Source organism: Ambystoma mexicanum, chromosome 3q, assembly GCF_040938575.1.
Source record: "Ambystoma mexicanum isolate Mex_15411 chromosome 3q, UKY_AmexF1_1, whole genome shotgun sequence".
Classification (NCBI taxonomy): Eukaryota; Metazoa; Chordata; class Amphibia; order Caudata; family Ambystomatidae; genus Ambystoma; species Ambystoma mexicanum.
This window is the reverse complement of record NC_090926.1, coordinates 624,295,318-624,318,828: the sequence shown is the minus strand read 5'-3', so window position 1 is coordinate 624,318,828 and position 23,511 is coordinate 624,295,318. Positions and strand designations below refer to the sequence as shown.

The following is a 23,511-nucleotide window of genomic DNA, read 5'->3' as shown; positions in this document are numbered from 1 at the left end:
TTGGAAGGAGACACCAAGGTCAAGAGGTGGGAGGTGAAGATCAAAGAGGATTACATCAAAGAGGGGGTCAGAAAAAAAGCAAGCCTGGAGCTTGACAAGTATGTGCCTGGGCAGGGCGGATGTTTGAGCATGTCGTGGAGCATTGTGGAGGTGCGGGAAGGGGAGGAATAGGATGAAGATGAGACTACAGGAGAGACGGGAGGGGCCCTTTAGAGCGAAGCATGCGGCAACACATCGAGGAGTAGAGTGTGGATGGGATTTTGGTTGACAGAGAACATAACCTGGGACAGGAAAGTGTAAACACACTTGAAGGAAGGTTTCTAGACAACTTAAAGGAGTTCTTATCCAGAAACGAAGATGGGAAGCAGGCAAAGAGACCACTGAAAAAGCAGACTAGAAAGAAGTGAAGGGGGCTCTTAACATCCTCAGGACTTCGAGAGACTGAACTGATCATTAACCCTGGAGAAGGAGCCCAGGCTGAAGTTGCACAACAGTTGCACTGAAGAGGACACCATTCTGCGACTGTGAAGGTAATATATTACCCTCTATTGTGTTGTCACAACTCTAACTATCTCTAAGAAACCTTTTCTTGAACGTAAGCCCTTTTGTCTGACTGGTGTGAATCCGACTGAGCTTTGTAACACTTTTATATTTAGAACATGATGCTGAATTGCCACCACTTCTACTCTAAGCATAGCAATAGTAGGTGTTATTTACTATTGACTGATTTAATGTTACTTGGCCATTGACTATGCTACTTTAAGGGCAGAGTCGGTCCTGCTGGCAGGGGTGGACTGGGAACTTGAAAGTGGCCCAATATTACACCATGTGAGAAAGGGCAACCCCCTGTAAGTAGAGCTGGGGGTTCTCCCACAAGAACATTTGAGTCCAAATAGTAATGTGGAGAGATGGGAGAAGGGATAAGGGCGCACGAGGAGAGAATAACAGGAGCACAAAGTCAGACTACTCACAGAAAAAAGGGCCAGGGTGCAGGGGCCTGCCAGGAAATCTGCAGAGTTCCCTATAGGCCAGTGCGGCACTAGCTGCTGGGCAGTGAACATGTTTCTTGCAGGCTGAATACAGATGACTGTTGTGAGCTTTTAACTCACCGAGCTGTCTTGCAATGATTCTTACATCGCTGCACTGAGGAAATCGCTTCGCTTTTCTTCATCGCAAGATGATATTTCGTATGGTCCAAAACCAGAAAAATGAACATTACCTGGTGATAACCATTGTAGTCCATGTTGCTTGGAATAGGGAATCCCGGTGCCAGAAAGAGTTCGCCCTCCATCATTTCTGGTTTGATGTATTCCTCCAGGTATGTTCTACAGAGACGACGGTCCCAGTCATCTGTGATGTGGCCGCCATACATGATCTCACCAAAGAGATACCGCAGATCATCATAGGGAACCTGCACAATGAAGAAATAGAAAACAAGCATAGCAAAGAGGTCAGAATGTAACACTGTGAACACATCTCTGCGTGGATTTGGCATAGAAAACTCTGGACCACAAGTGGTGGAAAGTTGTTTTCTCTCATGTATTTAGTGAATTCTGTAGAAAGGTTGACTGAGAGTAAACATTTAGGGGATGGTTAATTAAAGTTTGCAGTTGATCTAGTAATTTCATAAAATTCTAAACAGCCTGGACAAACAATATGTTGAAACATAGACAGAACTAGAGCCAAAATACTCTAGCATGTTCATGAAGGCATGACAATTGGCCGATTTGACAGACAAGGCAATTCCCCTCCATCAGTAATTTAGATTTTTCAATAAATGTATCTACATGGAGTTGTGGTGGGCTGGGTGGTGAAAAGAGGGGACGTCTATAATAATGTTTTAAGACCTCATCCCTGCAACGTTCAACGTGGGGCCTGCTCTTATATTCCCTGCCAGTGTGTGCTGACCTGGAAGTCCACCTGCATTTTCTAATCACAAAGTGGTCTCTTATGCCGGCCTATGATGGTGGCATGAGGCAGAGATGCCACTCTCTCTTTGTGAGCATTCAGAAAGTAAACCTTGTTAGTTTCTAATTTCCTTGAGAATATCGAAATACAATCAACCACCAAGATCTAACAAAGGAACACTGACTTCATATCAATTTCTAATACCTTTAGATTTTGAAAAAAAAAAGATGGAAATAAAGAGTGACCATTCATAGCAAATGTGGGACTCAATTGAGGAGTTCTGCCTCACTTTCAGACAAACCCAGCCGAATCCTGCTGGCACAACCCGATGTTGAGGGTTTACTGCTGTCGGTTTGCTATTGGCAGCATTACACCCCCACCCACCTTCAAGGCATATAAGATGTGAAAGGGGTTATCTCAGCCCAGCCACGGGGCTGTGGCGCAAGGAAACTATCAGGGACAGCTCCAGCAGGCCAGTTGCCACCTTGCAGCTGCCAATGGCCGTCTCCCTATGTTACTGGGCAGCAGAGGTTGGATGGAAAAGTGGTAACTCCTCAGTTGACATCAAGAGCATGGTGCTGTCCAGGATAGCTATGTGGTCTACCTAGCGTCCATTAGCAATGAAACAAATACTGAAATGCTGTAGATATGCAGGGATTCATCAGAGGGAGGAGTCCCATCCCACAGGATGGGATTGTTAACATGGATCTATCATCCCTCTTGTTGGGATGCAGCGGATGTGAACCTCTGCAATTTAGTGAGGTCTAGATCACATGAAGAGTCTGGTGGCTTTAGATGAATAGCCAACATTTCTTTAAATAATTAGTGGAATACTAGTGCGGAAAGTAAGTGATACGTATTATAGTTCTGGAATACGTTCTGTGTTTCTGAATCCAGAATAGAAATGATCATCTCTAAACTATGGCAAGTTTCTTCAAGCAAAAAAAGCTCTTTTGAATGCCCGTACGCTGCGCTCTAGTAGACACAATAAGTTCCTTTACCCAAAGTCTTCAACACCAACATTTCTAGTCATTATTTACGTAGCTCTTCCATTTAAAATAGTTACTTGAAAGAAATGCCAACAACTTGGGAAACGGAATGGTTCGCTCCTTCGGTCGCCACTATCTTAAGAACTAGAGCCAGGCCCATTGAGTAGGCCATTGAATAGTGGGACAAAAAGTCCAAATGTAATCCGTTCTCCGTATCCACCCTTGCTGCACGCTGACAGAATGAACCCATTAAAAACTATAAGGCTGTGTCCTACAAGAAACTATATCCAATGCCGGAGAATTGGCATCAATCTGTCATTTTCGGACAGCACCAAGATGTCTCAAAAAACAAACCCACTGCCAGCTTATAACGTTATTTAAAGTCCTCTTGGTCACTGGAAACATCACTGGAATCAGGAATAATGAAGTTCACTGCAGTGCCATCCTGTTGCGTCTTCATTCTACACTTCGATCTCAGTTGCCATTTCCCTTCCCTTATCATACAAGGCGAACCCTTAAACCGCAAATCCTTGCAATGCTATAAATCGGTAAACAACTCCCCATGGTTATTAAAACTCTCTGAGATGCATTCAGCCAAACTAATGGCTGAAATAAAAGAGTCATCCCCAACGCAGTGGACACGAGCCTGGAGCCAAGGCTCCACACCCCCAACAAGCTCTCCAATTCTCTAGCGCTTAGATGTGACAAGTGCTGTTTGAAAAGGAGAGTTTTCCCAATTGGCTCCAAACATCCAAGTCAGATTCCATGGCAAGGTTTTAGTGGGACCTTTCCTCCCTCCTGGGAGGCTTTCCCTGGGCCCCGCCCCATGCTAAGTGGCTACCTTTCCAACCGTTTTACTGCGAGGAATCAGTATGGGACGGTTGGCAGCTAAACAGTCATCACGTGAGCTGGTAGGACAGTCAGCAAGCAAATGGCAAACACCCGCTCTAGTATACAAGGCAATCATGCCAACAAAATAATAGTCCAGAAGCACAAACTGAGCCCCAATTCCAGGTTAAAACACACATCGTAGTTAAAAAAGGCCCATTTCTGGAACACCATACTACAAGTTTGCCAATGGGGCGTCCGAAATTACCTGCAGCCAAAAGTTGCAGTTAATTCCAGCTCCCTACCGCCAATAAATAACCAGTGTTATGAGACTTCATGGAATGGAGAATTACCACTGTTGCCAGAACTTGGAATATGCTGGTAATTCTGGCATTCCAAGTGTCAGTTACGGTATTACCAATTGGTGGTATCTCCCTGCATTTATCGGCGAGATACCACCAAACTGGTAATGCAGTGCAATGTCTCCAAAGACACTTCATGTTCCATTTTGTGTGCACTCACACAAAACAATTCCCCATGCATTATGTGCCCTGCATAACACTTCATGAGATTGTGGGTCACAGGGACCTTATCATTGCAAATGATGCAGTGGCACCAGTTAAGCCTTTAATGTAGGCTGCATTGTAGCATAAAATATTATTTTTACTAAACAATCTTTGAAAACATTTCCAAATATGTTTTCTCATTTCCTTCAGAGGTAAATGATACTGGGGCGAGGGATTGTGTATACAAACAAAAAGCCAGCCTCCCTACCAAAGGACCTCTTTGGTCTTCATTGGTGGTTCTGCCTATTTTTGCTGATTGAACTAATGACATTTTTTACCACAATGACTGACGTACCTAACCACATCTCATTGCAAGCTAAGACAATATCTATTTTATACAAATTTTCATCTATGAAAAAACCCTGTGTGCAGAAATGTGATCCACACACATGTACCATGTACATCAAGTAAGAAAGAGGAATTAATTGAATCTCAAAATGGCCACTCTTGTTTTTTGGATCCCATCACTAGGTCCACACTCTGATCTGTCTCAGAGGCATCTGAGTCCTACGAGATTACCAGAAAGAAGTCACTATTGGGTAAGTGAGCAGGGACCCAGCATTCGGGTCAGAAATCAGAAGATGCCCCATTGGCAGAGATCTGCAATTCTGTTGCCGCTCGCTCTGCTAACATGAAGTGATGATGTTGCCCGACACTCCTCCCTTCCCTGGATTATTCCCTTTTGGGGCCATTGAGGTTTCCTACTCTCAATCACCATATTGTTATTAATGTTACATACTTGAAGAGTTCAGCTGAAAGGATGTTATGAATCAAACATGTTATATTAGCGTTTGTGGCTGGGGGTGGTGCCACATGCACAGTGCATGGTGATGCTACCTTAGATTTGTTTGGGGGCTCTAGCAAAAAAGAATCTGTGAAAGAATTAAGTCCCGGCATACATCACCTCAAAGCAAAGCAGTAGAGAGGCAATTCCAACAATGGGGGTGATTTTAAATTAAATGGTAATTGCCTTGGCACTTGTCAATGGATCAAAGTAACAGAGAATCTTCAGTGGGTAATTAACTAATTACGTCTGGTAGGACCAAGCTCTAAATTCCGAGAGCACCATACCTTGCCTTCTGCTGATCTACTCCACTTGGTTGTCGCTAAGCACCACCTTTATGTACCTGCATGTTTTCACCTACCAAGGCACAAGCTATTCTCCTACCACCGAGCACATCAACATCTTCAGAACCTCCCTTCAGCAGGGGACACCATACACTCCTCCACAGCATCCCACACTATGCTCTTCTCACTAACTTCCCGTACTATCCTGATTTCCCTACAATGCCTTGGCAACACTCCGGTTACTCAACCATTGCAAGCGCTAACATCATCTACCTCTCTCATCTCACTCTTGACTGCAATTCCTCCTCTTCCTCCGCTGCAAGCTATGGGAATCTCTGTAACAAATGCTCCTTTCTTACTGACCACTTTGACACCTACCGCCCCTATCTTTCCATGATGGCAGTCCCTGAAGCATGGACACTCACAAAATGCTGCCACTCTTTCAGCATTGCACATGGACTTACTACCTTGCTACCTAGTCCTCTCACCTATGTACAAAGAGCAGTGTTGTAGTCCTCATGATTGACCAAGTAAGGCCAACAGCACTGCTTCTCCATGACGTTCAACTGTTTTTCTTTCAAACAGATCACCTTTCGACTTTCACTCCAACCCCTCTCACTATTACCTTTCTTTAACAGGCCCCAGGGATTCTTAATCTCTTCTTGCATGTTTTTGAACCCCTCTTCAAATTACTTCCCACTAAAGTCCTAATAGTACACAAAGTAGACTTGAACTTCCCAACATCACTAAAGCTGTCAAACTCCTCCTGAACTCAATTCTCTGATACCATTCTCTAATCGCTGGCCATAACCTTCCAATTTTCTATTAATGGCAACACACTTTACCTCATCTTCCACTCCTCAGTAATTTCGTCTGCCCATCCCTCTATTTATTATTGACCCTCTGATTTAATATAGTCTGCTGTGAGGAATTCCAGCATCCGCACGGGCAGGGGGCGCTCGTCTAGGCTTTTTAATTTTTTTTATCATGAACATGAATGATGGGAGATCAACCTCAGAGAAATGTGTGTGGCCATTCCACACACATTTTATCTGCTTCCCGCACAAAACTCATAGTCGCGTGTACTCCGGGAAAAGACAAAAAGACAGTCTACATTTGCTGTCTTCCCGTCATATTCAGCTGGAATGTGACAGCCAGGGGTACATTAAAGCATCTCAAGAAGGGGGAAGGCACACCTTCCTCCACCCATGGGCAGCCTAATTTAAATATCAAAGGCTCAATGGATCTGCTTCCCTGTTGTGTTAATTCGGCTGGTGGTAGTTCATACCAATGAGAGATAATTGAGGCAAGCCTGAAGGGGCTTGGTTGTCAAACAAAACAACGGGGAAGCGGGGCTAATGCCCCTTTGGTATGCAATGTGTCAGTTTGAGGCTAGTTCCCGTCTCTCTGTGTGAAAGTCAGTGAATGACCTGTCTGGGTCCAGCAGTTGCTGCAGGTGTCCCTGCAGAGTAGACCCCTTTCAGAGGGACGAAGGATGTGATTTAGGGGAGACAGGAAGTCTGCTCCCATCACAAACTTTAAGGGTGACCTGTGCTTTAATCAAGAGTCAGAGAGGGCTCAGTTAACCAGAGAGTCACTTTGATATACAACAGACAGGGAGATGGGTGAGACCTAGGTATATGTTGTCACCCCTTATCTGTCCTGTTGCCGAGCACTCTGGTCCTGACATCATGCATAACTGAAGATTGGTGTTGGGGACTCAGGAATGGTTCATTAAGGTGGCTTAGCCTGCACCAATCACTGGGGCACATGTGGCTTTAAGAGTTGGTTGAACCCCTCACTTGGCAGATCATCCAATGACTTTGAAAGGAGTAGGAAGGACTCCTTTGCATCTGGGCTGAAGGTACAGTCTACCTTACATCTGCCAGTGAAGGAAGGCCAGGTGTTCCAGGAGGGAAGCAAGATCCCTCCCCTAAACATCTACCAGGGAACAGAAGGAGATACCGGACACAGAGGACCCATTCAGCAGCTCCAGAACTGGTACCCAGCAAGCACACAGCATGCCCTGCTACGTTCTGCCAGCAAGTTTCCTAGATGGGAAGTGCTGCAGAGCATCAGAACTAAGGACAAGGCTGTTGCCTGAAATCACTGTCCTGAGCTTTGGGTTGTTTGCCTTGAAAGGACAACACAAGCCATGCAAAGAAGCTAGGAGGAGTGCCACACAAGCATCATCTAGTGTCCATCTTTTAAGGACATTTTCGAGACAGTCGAGCCCTTGAACCGCATCCGACTGCACCGCTGATTGTTGTTACGCCGCAGTCACCAGAGCCATCCGAGACACCTCGACCAGCATTCCAGAGCCACCGACCAGCACAGAGAGAGCAATTCTTGGCCCCGAGCCACCGTGCCTGCCAGCCTGCAGACGTCCATCCAGCCTTGTTGCCGAACTGCCTGCCGCCTGATACCTGCAGATGTCTCCCACCACTAACTCTGTCTTAGGAGCTGCAAAGCGCCCTGGAACTGCCTCAACACTGTCGAGCACCAAGAACATCTTGAGCACCAGGTACATTCTGGTTCTGCCCCCCTGGTCCTTCTCAGATGGCCCCCAGAGACAGTTACGACTCTTTGCCTCATAGGTGTTGGAATCGAATAATCTTGAACAGTAAGATTGATTACTTTACCAGCTATCTTCCTGTCAGTATCCAGAGTGCATCACTTTCCTTCATGAAACTGTCTGTCCTCCGTGTTCCTTTACAGGGTGGGTCATATTTTGTAGTGTGCTAGAGCTGTCTGTTGTAGTAATAATAAAGTAGATATGTTTATACAACCTTGACTGGCCAGTCCCTTTCATCATTGGATAATTGTATTTTCGCTGTGTTGCAGCTAACCAACAATCCACGACTTTGCAGGGAAAAGCCTGCTGTTCCGTCCATGTTACCAAAATTGGACAAGGAGGTCTTATAATTCACTTATATTCCAATCTGTTCGGATCCTTACTGGTGTACTAGAGGTGTGGGGTTGATTGATGGTTTAGAAACCGATATTCATCCCTGGACCACTGATGCCCCGGAGGTGGATTCATCACATCTGTATTTCACTACCCCTGTCCGACCTCCACCCCCGCCTTATCCCTCCTAAAGTCACAAAATGAACTTTCAAACCCGACTCTATGGCACCCTACCTATAGCAAGTCAGTAAGCTCTCTTTCCACCCCTTGTCAGCTACATTGAAATGCAATTCTTGGAAGACAATTTGGCACTGGCATTGCCCTTTTCACACCATTTACCCAATTACTCATTCAGTCTTTGTCACCCACGCCCTCAACCACAGATATCCCCAGTCACCAAATGCTGATGACAACCATGCACATTCAATGCTGGTGCAAAATCCATTCTCTGCAGCTTGCTGCCTAACATGAATTGCTTCTTAGCCTTTCTGCTCTGGACTCAGCCAAGTGCAACTATTATGCTTGGTTCATCTCATCCTTGCAAGCTATCCAAGATCCTTCAGTCCATGCCTATTCCTCCTAGACTCTGTGCTATGTATACTCCTCATTCTTAACCCACCACTTTCCCAGATACTGCCACCCTTAACTTTTCCTATCTATTAAACATAACTCCCACCACCCATCTGAGAACATTAAAACCATGTTGTGCTCCTTTACACCCCTTTGCATCAGACAACCAAGGGTCTGGACCCCCATGTCATGCACCTACATCTAGTCTCTCTTTAATCTTCAGACTTTCACTTTTCATTGTTATCTTCCTAGCCTATTTCAAGGTGGCCACCACCATATCATGTTTTAGGAAACTCATCATTGACCTCAAACTCAGCCAATGTTCATCCCATCTCTCCTTCCCCATTAATGCAAAAATCTTCAATGTGCAGTCTTTAACCACATTACTGACTAGCTAGAGGCCAATGGACTCTGACTGCGCCTCCCGCCCCCAATTTAATCTGGAGTCTTCAGCACACACTGCACAAAGACCGCAATCACTCTCTAATTCCCACATAATAGCTCACCACTGTCATCAGTCAACTTCTTTAATTTTTCATAAACTCTGTGCTGCATTTGACACAGTAGATCATTGTCATCTTTTGACTCTCTTGCATCTCTTTCCTTTCAAATCGCCATCATCATTTGAGTGGCCCCATCAATGGCTGACTGTGCATTCTCCAGCTCCTGGGTTCCTATTCCATCTATATCCGGTTAGGTGTTCCATGAGGGTCTGTCCATGGTAATCTCCTCTTCAAACCTCATATCTCATCAGACCCGTCCCCCTTGCCTCCTCCTAGTCTCTATTCACTGATGCTGCTCAAATTGTCTTCACCTTATTCCATGACTTGTCCAGGTGCATCACTGATTGCTTCTCTGCTACACAACTATGACAAATTGAGCCCTCACACTTTTATAAATCAAAATCCAATGCAATCATAAAGGTACAACAGGGACAGCTACAAGATATACCTCCTTTGCCTTTTGTGGTAATGTTGTCTGAGGGAAGGCTATACTCTTAGGAGATGTGTGAATGTGATCCAGTAGTGACTCAAACAACACAGTAAAACAGTGTAAGATAAAGGGCATGTCCAATCAAGGTTCTATAAAATATATATACTCTAATAAAACACACTATCTGCAATAGAATAAAATAGGTAACACTGCACAGAAACCCAAGAGGAAGCAACAGACTGAGGAAAGTAGCCCTCTCAGCGCAAGTTACAGGGGTGATTGTCAAATACCAACCATGTAAAAGGATATGTCTTGGTGAAAGAAGGTGGTTAGGTGACCTAACCAGTCTCTAGGGTCATATGGGAATGAGGTTCACAGTTCATGATCTACAGTACTGATTTTGGTTCTTTGGTAGGCTGACAGTGTGGAGCCCACTGTCGAACGTTGATGCGAGTGGATCAAGATCAGTGCATGCACATTGGATTGTGTGGCCCCAAGCTGAAAGTGGGCATCAAGTAGGGGAGAGTCTGGTCGCTCTGTGCAGTCGAAGGGGGGCTCTCAGTGATGCAGGTCTGTGGTCAGTCACAGGATCTCTTGGCAGTTGGGCCAGGCAGAGTTGAGCTTTAGCCACTGGGACAAGTCAATTTGGGACGTTCCAGTGGTTCAAGTCAGCGGGGACAATCATTGAAATGGTGATCTTGGGAGCGTTGATGTGCAGGCCTGTGAACTATTTGAGGGTTAGCTGGGTCGGGTCGTCATTGTAGCCCCTGACCAGAGTCGGCATGTGATTCTCCAGAGGTTCAGATCGGGTCCCGGCATCGAGCAGTGGATTTGGGCCTAGCAAGTGACTGGCTCAACTAGGGAATGATGCAGCCTAGATCCGTTTCAAATTGCAAGCAATAGTTTGGGTTGGTGGAAGAGCTCAAAAACCAGCACCTTCCTTCTCATTCAAGGTGCAGTGATCGGTTACGGTGCGGCTGAATCAAGGACCTTCAGCTGGGCTGGTCCTCCAGAAGTGATCACTCTTCTGCTTGAACGGCTCCTTTTTCACCTCTGGATCAGGGCTTTGAAAAGTGCAACTTTTTCCAAACGCAGTCCAGTGAGTTCTCCTCAGGTGCTTCATCGGAGGTGCTCCTTTGATGCGCAAGCCCAAGACAGCTGCCTTCTGTGTGGATGTCTTAGGCAAAGGGAGGTACCTGCCCTCACAAACGGATCAAAGAAGAGACCCAGTCTCCAGGTTCCTGTCCTGTCATTTGGCAGTTTCCACCCAGATGACCAGAATGTGCATCACGTTCCACAGCAGAGCTGACTCATAGGAGCTAACACATGTGCGATATTAATTGAAAGGTGGCGGATATGATCATTAGCAATGCCATGCACTACGCCTAAACTCAGGCATAGCTTTATTTTAGGGTTTACCCTGCCACCATAATGGGTTACTTATAATCATTGTAGTTTTGGTACTTGGCTGTCGCTGCAGCTGTCAAGTGGGCATTTTGTGCCCTCTAAACCTGCTCTGTGCCACTGGTAGAAGAGGCGCTACGGATCAGGATACTGATGCAGCAGAGCACAAGAATAGTATGCTTTTGGCATGGAGCCTATGAAAGGGGGCTCTGATTAGCAGATTTCCCTTTAGGAGCAATTATCCGCATTATTTTGTCTATTTTTTTTGTCGATTAATAAAAAAAAATTAAAAGCAAGGGATTTGCGCCCTTGCCGGATGGCAGTTCCTCACACCAACTCAAAATGGCACTGCATGGTGCGATGCTCAACACCTCTAAAACTGAACTTTCTTCTTGCCTGCAATGCCATTCCGCTAAGCCACTCATTTGTACCTTGTCCCCCCGACATCCTTACCTCATTTCCCAAGGCATGCAAATATAAGGGCCCCCTTAACAGTGGCCATTAAAGTCACTACTTACGGCCATGAACTGCTACGGCTTCCAGGCCCCAGATGGGATTTACCGTCTGCTGATTTGCTCCTCTCAACCAGAAAGTGAACTTTGCTAGCCTTACCCTTTACAACTTCACATGATACTCATCCAACTCTGTGCACCAACTTCAGGCAGGCTGGATAAAGAAAACTCCTTTCTATTCAAATGTCTTCTTCTTCTTCTTCTGTTGGATCTATTGCCCACTACTCATCACCTCATACTCTGTGCTCTCAAGGACTCTTCATCATAACTGTCACTTGCTCAGAGATGCTGGGCTGCCTCCTGAGTTTCGCTCCTTCACCATTCTTGCTTCCTATCAATGGACCACTCGAAACCCAGAGAAATTGACCACATTCCAATATGCTCACACTGAAGAACCCCATTCTTTGTCAGGAGGGAGCCTCTGAGTCTCACACCCAAAATCATCCCAAACTACTGCCACCACTGGATTGAGCAACTGCATATACCTGCCAATTCTGAATCCACTAAATCGGTGAGTAATATTTGTCTTGTGCTCTTCCCCATTTAGTACTCTTCGCCCAACACCATGTAGCTTAATTCATTGGTCTTGGGAGGATAGCTCAAGGGCAACGTGCTCACCTTGGAAGCAAGACGATACGGAGCAACACAGGTTGGATCCCCGGGTCCCCGCTTAGAAACCCCTGGGTGTTAAGCGTGTTATAAATAACCCATCATATCATTAATATAGCATGACTATACAAAGCACCGAGCATTAGAACTTCTCTGAACATCTACAGGCCCTTTGGTATAAACACAAACATGTAATGCAGTTTTCGTGGGGTGGCCCAAGCATGTTTCTCTGTAGGACCTAGATTTTCTTTCACATCTAATAGTTTTATTTTTATTTTAACAGAGCCTTATACTGTAATGTTGCTTAATGGATTTCCAGTGTTCTCAAAGGAAATCATCAGTTTCACTGCGCATTTATTCCCTGTTGTGAAGCAACAACGGTAGAAAGTGGCTTTGTCTGAGGACAACAGTAAGGTATTTTGCTGCAGGCTGGCACCACCCCATTATCTTTGAAATGCAAAAGCAGTGGCTTGTCAGCCTAGCTTCCTCCGGTTTCTGTTGTGCTGGGCAGTATATGCCTACGGAACCAGAAGTAATGTAGCGACAGCTGTTTCACATTTTGTTTTAATCTACTGCCATATATAGCCCCAGATACAATGTCATGTAAGGAGAGAGGAGCTGAGTGTGTGTGCGCAAAATAAAAGGGGACACTGGAGCAGGGAGGAGAAAGGTGTGCATATGTTAGGTTGTGCATCCATATTTATTTATTTTCTTTAAGATATGTATAAACCACGAACCTTATGAAAAACACGATTGAAAGAGAACTGTACAATGACAACAACTGTAATGTCAAACAAACAAAATACACACAAACTCTAGTCTTGACAAAACCCAATGTAATTAATAAGAAGGGTGTCCCAAATAACCACCCAAGAACAACTTAAAACAGAACATTATTTAGGAAAAATATACGTTTTTAATTGTTTGCTAAAAATGGTCAGAGTGGGCCAGTTTGTGGATTAAGAGGAAGACTGTTCCAGAAGATCGGGACCACAACACGAAAAGCTGGCTTCTTTGTGAGTTTTTCACCTCCAGAATAAATGTATTCCGATTGCAGGAATTTCTAACAACAAGTTGAAGTCTGGCACCAAAATAGGTAGGATGACCTAAAAGTAATGCTTTAAATATGATACAACTTATCTTAAAAATAATGTGTGATAGCGGAGGCAAATCAAGAAAGGAGGGGACACAACAAACAAAATATAGATGCTTAAATAAAAGGCTATTTGCTTTCGGCCCTCGGTTCCTGGATGTATTATAGACCGCGCGCATGCGACATGTTGTTTGGGTCATTGCCTGACGCAATCAGAACCCTCGGTGAAGTAACTTATCATTGGACAAGCCTCGGATCCATGAATCTATGGTTAAGGGTAGGTCAGCAACCAAAGCATGCACAAATAATAATATGAAGGCAGCGTTGAACTATATCTTCTCGGGTTATGTCAACAGAGGCGTTGCTAGGGGGGGTTTAGGGGGGTATAGCACCGGGTCTTTTGGTTGATACCCAGGATAGAATCTGAGGGGCTACAACCAAAAGGCTAGCTAGCCCCGAGTCCCGACAATCCCGACATTAGCGTAGCCCCAGATCTTTTTCAGACCTATCAACACCCCTGTGTCACAAAAGGTGCTATCAAAATTGGCCGAGAAAGGTGACTGGGCATGGCTCTACTGCTTACTCGTCTTACATATGGGGCAGTAAACTGCAGTAAACTTTGCAAAGCACACTAATCACCAGAACTTTTATCTGTTTTGAGATGGCTAAAAAAAACTAAAAGTAGGAAAGTGAAAAGATTTAAAAAAAAAGGAAAAATGAATATTTTTACTAAAAGTGGTGTCGAACTTTGAAGAAAGTGAACCAGTTTCCAGGGCATTCGTCAAAGAAAGAGCAACACACTACAGAAACAAACTTCTTTTTTTGTGTGTGAATAGGTTTGCATGGCCCAACAATTGACACTCCTCAGGCCAACCCAATTTGCAGAAGCCAAGTGGGTACGTCTCAAGATGCAAACAATGCCTGTTCATTAAGTGTCAGGTAGCCACTTTTTTTTTTTTTTTTTTTACCTTTGCATGATCTCAAATCGCTTTGTTCACAGTTTTGTGAATTAGGGGCAATTGCTCATTTGTCCATTCGCAAATGCATTTGAAGTCAGAAAAATGTTTTGTAAATCTGGAAAAATTAGTTTAATGGGTAATATAACAAACAGGTAGGGTGAGGTTGTCTGCAACTTGTTAATCCTTTGCAAAAAGACGTGTACAGCCTCTCCTATTTTGTGTTATGTAATGCTAATAGATGGCTGCATAGCGTCACTCGCCACGGTAGTCATTTTACAGAGCTGGGGATTAACTAGAAAGCTGATAGTTATTCCCCTGCCCGGTGGACCAGACCATGGGGTGAAGGAAAGGAAAAGTGCAAAAGGCTAGAGAATAGAGAGGATAAGAAAAGCGAGAGAAGGATAGCAACACAAACAGCAGGAAAGTTTTAAGTTACTTAACTGTAACTCTTGTTCTCCAATATGGGTCTGGCATGGATTCACATGCTCACGAATATTCCTAGTCATCAGGCTGGGAATCCTCGGTAAAAGACAAAAAGAGTTTCACTTTAGCTTTAAAACTGTATTCCTCCTCTAAACGAATCACTGTCCTCCTAGGTCATACTGGCCGCCATCCAGTGACAGTCCTCGCCCTAAGGTCCACCACCCCTGGTGGCCATCGTCAGATTTGGTAAGCATGTAAAGTGGGCAGTATGAACCAAGAAGAGCCACAGAGGGGATGGAGGGATGCTTTTCATGCGAATCCATGCCAGACCAGTGCTGGAGAACAAGAGTTACAGGTAAGTAACTTAAACCTTCTCAAGCGGTTGGTCTTTGTGTTGCTATCCATCTCTCACTTTTCCTGTCCTCTCTATTCTCTAGCATTTTGCACTTTTCCTTTCCTTCACACCATGGTCTGATCCACCGGGTGGAGGCACAATAAGCAGCTTTCCAGTTAATCCCTAGCTCTGTAAAACCACTACCATGGCGAGTGACGCTGTGCATCGGTAGTAGATGGTGACGCTGACCTTGTCCTTCCCGCACTGGGACCCACAGCTGTGGCGAACCTAAGGGCCTTCTTATGGACCCCCGTAGGCGGGGCGTCCACAAAGGATCTCTGCCTCTTTTCCAAAGTAGTGCATCCGTGGGACCGGCTGGTTCTGGTAGAAGTTTGACCATGCCCTGAAGTGGGGTCAGAGGCCTTACCAGATTTTAACCAGGCTGCTAGTCTGCTGTAGCTGTCTTTTTTCATTTTTTTTTAAAAATCCCCAGCAGACCTTTAACCCCTCTTCATCATGGTCCAGATGCAGGCAATACAGGCATTTGTAGTGTCGATACACATTCCTTAATCCACACTTGGCACAGAGTTTAAAGAGACATCTCCTTCACACACTAGGCCTTCTGGAAAGCTCAATGAAATGTATGATGTAGTTCGATATTCGCTGATAGTGTATCCCCACTGCCGGTAATCAACCTTCGGACGAACGACCAGACAAAATCTAACAAGAATTGCTGAAAAAAACACTAGAAATATGAAAATAACTCGGAGAGCAACAAGAGGACTCCCAACACTGAAGCATGCAGTAAAAATCTGGAGATGACCACCAGGGGTGGAGCTTAAGGAGAGACTGTCATTGGATGGGGGAATTATGACCCTAAGGACAGTGATTGGTTTAGAGGAGAAATACAGTTTTAAAGCTAAAGTGAAACTGTTTTTCTTTTACCGAGGATTCCCAGCCTGACCGGGAATATTCATAAGAATGTGAATCCATGCCAGACCCCATGCTGGAGAACATACATATTATGGCAAAAAAGTTCTAATTGCATTTGTCAACATGTGCTTAACCTTTAAAAGGATCAAGATTAAATTAAAACCTCAGCAATTTCATAGAGATGTTTTACAAATCAGCAGAAAGTACAAACAGCAACAACCAATTCCATCTCTTATCAGGTACAATATACAACGAGCACAAGGCAGCAAAGGAAACTGGTACATTCACAAGATTCGGGAAATTAAGTCATGTAAGAAGTATATTAATGCAGCCTAACATATCCTATGATTAGATATGCACGGCGGGGAAACCAAGCCGCTCTTCAGACTGAAGGCCATATTCATTACATGATCTCCAACCTGAGCGACGTTCGTATATAATGCATCTAATCATGTGTACCCTGCAAAAAGGTCCAATGGAGAACATTTGATAAGTGGCCTAAATGATTCTCATTCAGACATTGCACAATGCTTCATTGAAAAGCACTTTGTGGCTGCAGCAGCAACTAAGCAAAAATGCACATCATCACAAAACCGGCTTCAATTGGCATGAATGCTCAAATTAGACTGATCTAACCGAGCAAGGTAATAGGGAACTATCCCGCGACTACGGTGGGCAGAGAACTCTAGGTCACTCTCAGGGGCAACAGTCCGAGGCTTTCATTTAACAACCCATTGCATTCTCCCAGGAGTAAGTTAACTTTAATTAACGAAAGTCAACTTGCACACCTGCCATCAGTCATCTGTAGATAGAAATCCCAGACCTGGGAAAGTAATGTGGCAGGAGCTTAGGTTCAACATTTTGCAAAACGGGTTATTCATCTGGCGCAGAAATTAAGCACCAAAATGGGCCTTCTGTCTCCATTAGCTTTTGTTATAGAATGTGGTAACTAGCTCTGAACATTAACTCTAACTTAACTGAACCATGCAAATTAAGTACAGGTGTGAAAAGTCCACCACCGGCTCCATATATCTCTTGACCCATTGACCAGAGGCATAGTTTACCACCATGGACACCCGTCCCCAGCAGACCAGGCCCATTCTGAGAAAACTGAGAATTAAAGAAAGTTATCCCGATCACTAGGTGAATACTACGATTAGCAAATCCTCCTTTTGCAGTTTGCTCAGATGTAATCTACAAGCAATGCCACATGGTATAGCGCCATTGGGTATTTCTAGGTCTGGACTAGGTACGGGGCTACGCTAATGTTGAGACTGTCGGGACTCAGGGCTAGCTAGCTTTTTGGTTGTAGCTCCTGGGTTTCTATCCGGGGCTATAACCAAAAGACCCGGGGCTATAGCCCCACCCTAGCAACGCATCTGTATCGTGCTAGATAATACCTCGCACCATGAGATTCGTTTTTATGAAGCTCTATCATCCCCTCATGGACTATTTTTTATTCTAAAAGATCTCTCTAATCCACCCACCCTGCACCTCAGTTCTAACCCCACTAACATTTATTTGAAGCCCCCTTGTTCCTCCACACGGATCGCTGCAACACCCAGTGTTTAGGTCACAGTGAATCCAGGTTGCTTGAGCAGCTATGGTAACATTGCATCAGTATCAAATTATAGAATGCGCATTCCCCCCAGGGAGCATCGTGACATTAATAACAGATGTGTCTTGTTACCCCCACCCAATGGTACTTATTTTATCGACCCCGGAAAGGATGAACATCTAAATAAACATACTAAGAGTCAAACCTGTGACTATGAGGTCAACCCCAGATTCCTGTAATGAAAGCATTAGCCCCCAAAGCCACAGGTTCCAGCAATTATGCAATTACATGGTTTTCTAACTCTGCCAACTGTGCATTTTCAAACACATAAGCAACATAATGGCCCTACCATGTAGATATTGACCAGATGCGGGCTCAGCTATGATATGATGTGATGTGATGTGGCATTTATCGCGCGCCTATACACAAGTGTTTCAAGGCGGGACGAGGCAAGGGAGGGGGGAACAGAGGAAGACAGACAAGGATCCTACTAGGACAGGTGCCATTCAGATCACGCAAGTGCATGGGAAGGGGGAAGTGGGAAAGCCTGTGGGGGGAACGGGGAGGGGACAGTGCAGTACATAGGATAATAGAATAAACAACAATACATTAAAGTACGGGCAGCAGGTGGAAAGTGCAAGGATAAGTGCAGACATCTGGTGTCAAGTGCTAGTAGTGGGACTGAAGGGATACAGAAACAGTCCCCAAGTTTTGGGGTTGCCAGGAAGGCAGTGCAGTTGTGCGATTGGCGGGGGGGACCTGGGCTCGAGGACAGAGGGTGGCCAGATAAACAGTGCAGTTTCAGTTTCAGCCAGGAGGTCAGCAGGGGAGAGAAGGAGAAAAAGCAGAAGCAAAGAGAAAGGTTTTGAGTTGATTCCAGAACCGGAGATTATTTGCCTCAAGTTTCAGGGAGGCTGTTCCAGAGGGAGGCCCAAGTCGAAGAAAGATCTACCACTAACACGTTACTTGGAGAAGCGACTGACGCTGAGGGAGCTGGAGGCGGATGAGTGAAAAATTTGAGAAGGAAGATATTTAGGAGAGAGAGTTGAAGGTATTGAGGCCACAGTCCCCAGAAGGCCTTGTGGACAATGCAGAGGGTTTTGAACTTAATCCTTCCAGCCACTGGGAGCCAATGGAGAGATTTCAGTCCTGGAGAGATAAGATCCCTGGGCTTGAGACCAAGGACAAGTCTCGCAGTCCTGTTCTGAATGAGTTGCGGAGAGTAGAAGCAGGCAGATTTAGAAAGTGGATGTTGCAAAAGTCCAGCCTGGAGAGAACTAGAGCTCTGGAGATAGTGAGCTTCTGGGGGAAGGAGAGGAAAGAAAAAATACCTCTGAGGAGGTGCAGCTGGCAGTGTGACTTCTTAGAGACGTCAGAGATGTGAGGAGAGAAGGAGAGTGTGGAGTCGAAGATGACCCCGATGGTTCCAAGGGGAAGTCCAGTGTACTATCCAGCATCCTGATTGATAGATAAATGTGTCTCCTCTTTAGGAAAGATATAGTTTTCCATAGGCAGTAGAGACAAGGTGAGCACCGGCTTCCTCCCATTTCCTGTCTGCAATAGGGCGGGTTAGAGAAGGGTTGTTGTATACAGTGGTATGAATGACCTTCAGCCAGCACTAGTGGATGTGATTACTCCCTGGTCTGAGGTCAGGCCTCCAACTAGACCCTGGACTCCTCCTTCTATCCTCTGTACCAGTGCAATCAATTGCTGGCCATGGAGTGGAGCAGCATCTTCACTGGACTCCGGGTTAGTGGGGACCTTCCACCAAATCTGCAGAACAAGACGGAGTCTACCCTCAAATGCAAGGGATGTTTCTCTTCACATGGCAGAGTAGCGGCATGCAGCGGGGAGAAATCTATCTCCCCTCCCACACTCACCAGGAATTTAGACACATTTGCCAAATTCCTCTCTGAAACTCACCGACACATATTGATGGCCTAGTACCCATTAAAAATGCTGCATTCAAGTACTGCCTGCTGCTGGCCATGGGTGCAATAATTATTGTAAGTCACAGTGCAGGATACCTGGTGAATTACCCTTTTCCCTCCAAAATCTTTCCATTTCTGTTGAAAATACATGTCTCCCAAGTTTAGCCATGATTAGCTCATATTTGATCTCCGATTATGTTATGTTCCTGATTAGTTTAAAGGGACATTACCATCTTTTTGAAGTATCTACTGTGACTAAATGCAAAGCACCGTCACTTCAGAAGGGGGAGCAACTACTCCCGTCAAGGAAATTGCGAAAAGGAAGCAAAGACTGTGCCTTTTTATTCCGATCTTAGAAAACCCCTCCCTAACAAACTCCTCAGCGGGGGCTCATCCTCCCGTTAACATGAAGCATACTCCTGAAGGATAGTCTTCCTGAAGATTTTCTTGTTGGTACTGACACGAGGGAGGGGCATAGAGGAACAAAGGTACAAAGATGGCAGCATGCATCCCTCTCTCGAAATAACACGGCTTTATACATGTTCAGTTATGGACACTACCTTAATTGAAGAAAGCATCTGGGAGGCTGCCGAAGGGAGACCTGAGACCCCACGTGGATCTGCAGAGACTTACCAGGAACAAGTCAACGTACGCGGAGGGGGACAGGGAAGGCAAAGGGAGACCCTATAACCCCATTGGAGTCTATGGTAGTACCTGAACAAGGTGCTGGGCTGCAGGGGTCGCAGATCTGTTTCAAACGGGAAACGCCACACCATAACACCCAAAGGGGACATGTCCCCAAAGAAGTATATGGTAAAGCAGCTGGAGTCGCAGTAGAAGAAGAAATGGAAGCAGAAGCAGTAGACATTTTTACAATAGCCGTAAATGACAGGCAAGTGAAGCGGGTCTGCTAAAAGAAAACCACTGAATGAAAGAAGATGTGGGTCTACAATCCACTTTTAAGAAAGGCAAGATAGCCCCTGGCAGGAGAGTATATCACGACTGTGTGTCAAGGACATTGTGAGAGTTACGAGGAGAGAGGAATCCTTTTGGCCGGTGAAGTTTAGGGGAGGGAGTCATCCCCTAACATTAAGACTAGAGGACCGTTTAAAGCTACGGGAGCTGGTGAGAAACCAAGCTCCCTGGGAAAGCAAGAGAAACCCGACTTGAAGCTGAGGTAACTTTATTTTGTAAAAAGAAATTCAAGAGACATTTAACCTTCACCTTCAGGTTCATAGTGTAAGGGCTGGAGCTAGGTTGATTTGCACACAACAGTGGACTTACATTTATTTCGACATCCTGACTGACCCCTTTAGTAGACTGATTCGAGGTAGGAAAATTCATTTTAGTCATAGGTACGGGTAGGTATTTTCCAAACCCCTTTTGTTTTAAATGAAAGTTTATGCACCAAACCATGCCACCACTGTGTCCGACTCACTTCTCTGCGCCCCTACACTACGCAGATCTCAAATGATCCATCAATCTGCCGGCTGATTTAAACCTACTCTAATTTGCTACATGTCTTGTGCAGGCTGCCACCCAGCAACCTCAGGCACTAATTGAATGCCACAACCCCTTCCTAGTCGACAAGGAACATGATCTATAATGGGGCCCTGGTGGGATGCTCCTGCATAGAGATAGACGGGAACAGCGTCTCTATGCTGACCATGTTCAACCTAATCAGTTTCATTTGACACACCCCACTAAATCCTTTTTAGCCACATGCCTAATACAGCTGTGAGAGGTTATGGCCTTGCCTAGATAACCTCATTTTTAGGAAACCACTACCAGGCAAGTAGCATTTTCACCATTCCATTCTCTTCCCACCGGGGCTGCCTGGATTCTCCTATCACCTCTCCTTAATGTGCATCTCAACCAACTGGCTCTTTTGATCCATTTCTTATTTTCTTAAGACTGGACGACCGGAATTACAGAAATACTGCTCAAGTGATACATTCCTCATTGATATTTAATGCTATATAATAATACATCAACAGCTAAAATCTTAGACTTCCAAAACAGAGATCATCTTTTAGGATGGCCATTACCAACTATCAAATTGCAATTTCTCATATCTGAATGCACATTTGTAAACCAGTTAACCCTGAGGGATCTGGATTTAAATACCTTATATTTTGCTCCCCATCTATTTCCCAGTTTTGAATATAGATTTTTTGTTTTACTTTGTAGTGCTTAAAAAGATTCTGCCTTTTCTGTTCATCCCCTTAAGTTTCATTGGTTCTTGTCGCGATCGCTCCCGGGCTGGTTTCTAACAGGCTGTACACTGGCATCCTGAAGCGGAATACCTAACAACAAAAATCCGACAAAATCAATATGCTGACCCCACCACTTTGACCTACGCCAGGAAACTCAAACATGTCAACTTTGCACTGGCGGCCTGTTGAAAGAGTGACTTTGAAGATGCTGTGTATATTGAGTCAGAAAACAGCAGCGTCCTTGTCTCCTAATGGGCGCACTTCATCTTCACTGTCCTACTGTTCATCTCAGATCTTCGCTGTGGCCTTGAGATGAAAGGCACATACAAGGCTGGATGTGTCTTTTCAGCTCAGGTAGTGGAATTGTGGAACACACTCCCTTTTCATCTTTTCAGAACTGATGACCCACCTCTTCAAATAATAGCACACAGAAAAAAATAAAGGCCAGTGCAACCTTCACCCCCACCTACAACCTGATGTCCTTGTCTCCATTTCCTGGTCCCAGTCACAGTCCATGACACTGCTATAGCAAGACACTCCTTACGCAACCTGATCACTCCAATCATCTCTCTAACTCGCTAATCCAAAACAAGACTTGTGTAAAAGACCCACCATACACTGTTCCCTAAGCCTTGGTAGATACTCCACTTCCAAAGCTTTAATGCGCAAGGCCTTAAGCATCACAATTATTTGGAAAGGTTCTCCATACTACCATAGTATGCCTAGCGCTATGTTTTAATGCATGAAGCCCGATCACCGACATATGGCCCCATAGGCCTCGATATATCTGCCACATCCAATCATTTAATTAATATGGCTCGGCTACTCACATATACTTTGGTGTCACCCTCATTCAACCATGGATCTCCAACTTCCATGCTATAATAGGTAATGCACTGCAAACTAAATGCATTGGATACCATTTTCCAGGTGATCACTTTCATTCCCTTCTTCTCCATATGTTGTTCGGCACAGCTGATCCTTTAAGCCCATTTGTTCTACACCAGCGTGGTTGGATGGCTGTTCTTAACTGGTACAGTAGCAAGATGCTAGTTCTAGGCACTTCCAAACATCAGCCCTCAAGTGAGTTTATGTTTAATAACCATTCTCATTGAAAACCTTAAGTCAGACTCTATTGTTGAGTCTCTTGCATTCGTCTTTGTGATTCCAAAATGTCCCTTCATGCAGCCATCTAGACTTCAATATACCTCCTGTCTGTGGCCGCTGTGAGAAACCAGAGGGTGGCTCACCTGCTAGTCCCCAGGGATCTCTGCCTCAGGTGGCCAGGGCACGGCCATTGCCTTTGGATCCAGATCCTGGGGGTGGACCAATGGGGGGGGGGGAATCACCTGGGTGAGGTGTCTTCCAGGAGTGGGGGTGAGATAGCTAATGGTGAGCCATAGTATTCCCCCCTTGTCTGTTCATCAACCCATCATATTTTTTTAGGATTGGTCCAACTCCCCTGCCCCTTTTTACACAAACACTGGGCTGAGCAAGAGGCTGACAGAGTAACCAAACTAACTCTCTCACATCATACTGGACATGTCCCGTTAATCGGGTCAGGCAAAGCCCAGCACTTTACCCCAAGTGCATTCACCTAATACCAATTAGCTCTCCTCAGACGAATAAAAGGCAGCACCTAAAGACACACTCTGAGCAAGGCGTAACACGAGAATGAGCAGAACCTCCGGGACGAAGGCACACCTACTGGAGCCGAGCAACAGACCAAGGTACGAGAGCAGCAGGCTGAAAACCCCATGACTTCCCTA

General features: G+C 45.2%; 1 protein-coding gene across 2 annotated transcripts in view; it reads right to left on the bottom strand.

The window, feature by feature from the left end:
- DNAH9 (dynein axonemal heavy chain 9) overlaps nt 1–23,511 on the bottom strand; it is a 1,527,051-nt gene that overhangs the window by 193,414 nt on the left and 1,310,126 nt on the right. For both annotated transcript variants that reach the window (XM_069654516.1, XM_069654515.1), the window contains exon 65: nt 1,220–1,411. In XM_069654516.1, coding sequence (XP_069510617.1) covers nt 1,220–1,411 — 192 coding nt within the window. The remainder of the gene's footprint in view (nt 1–1,219; nt 1,412–23,511) is intronic.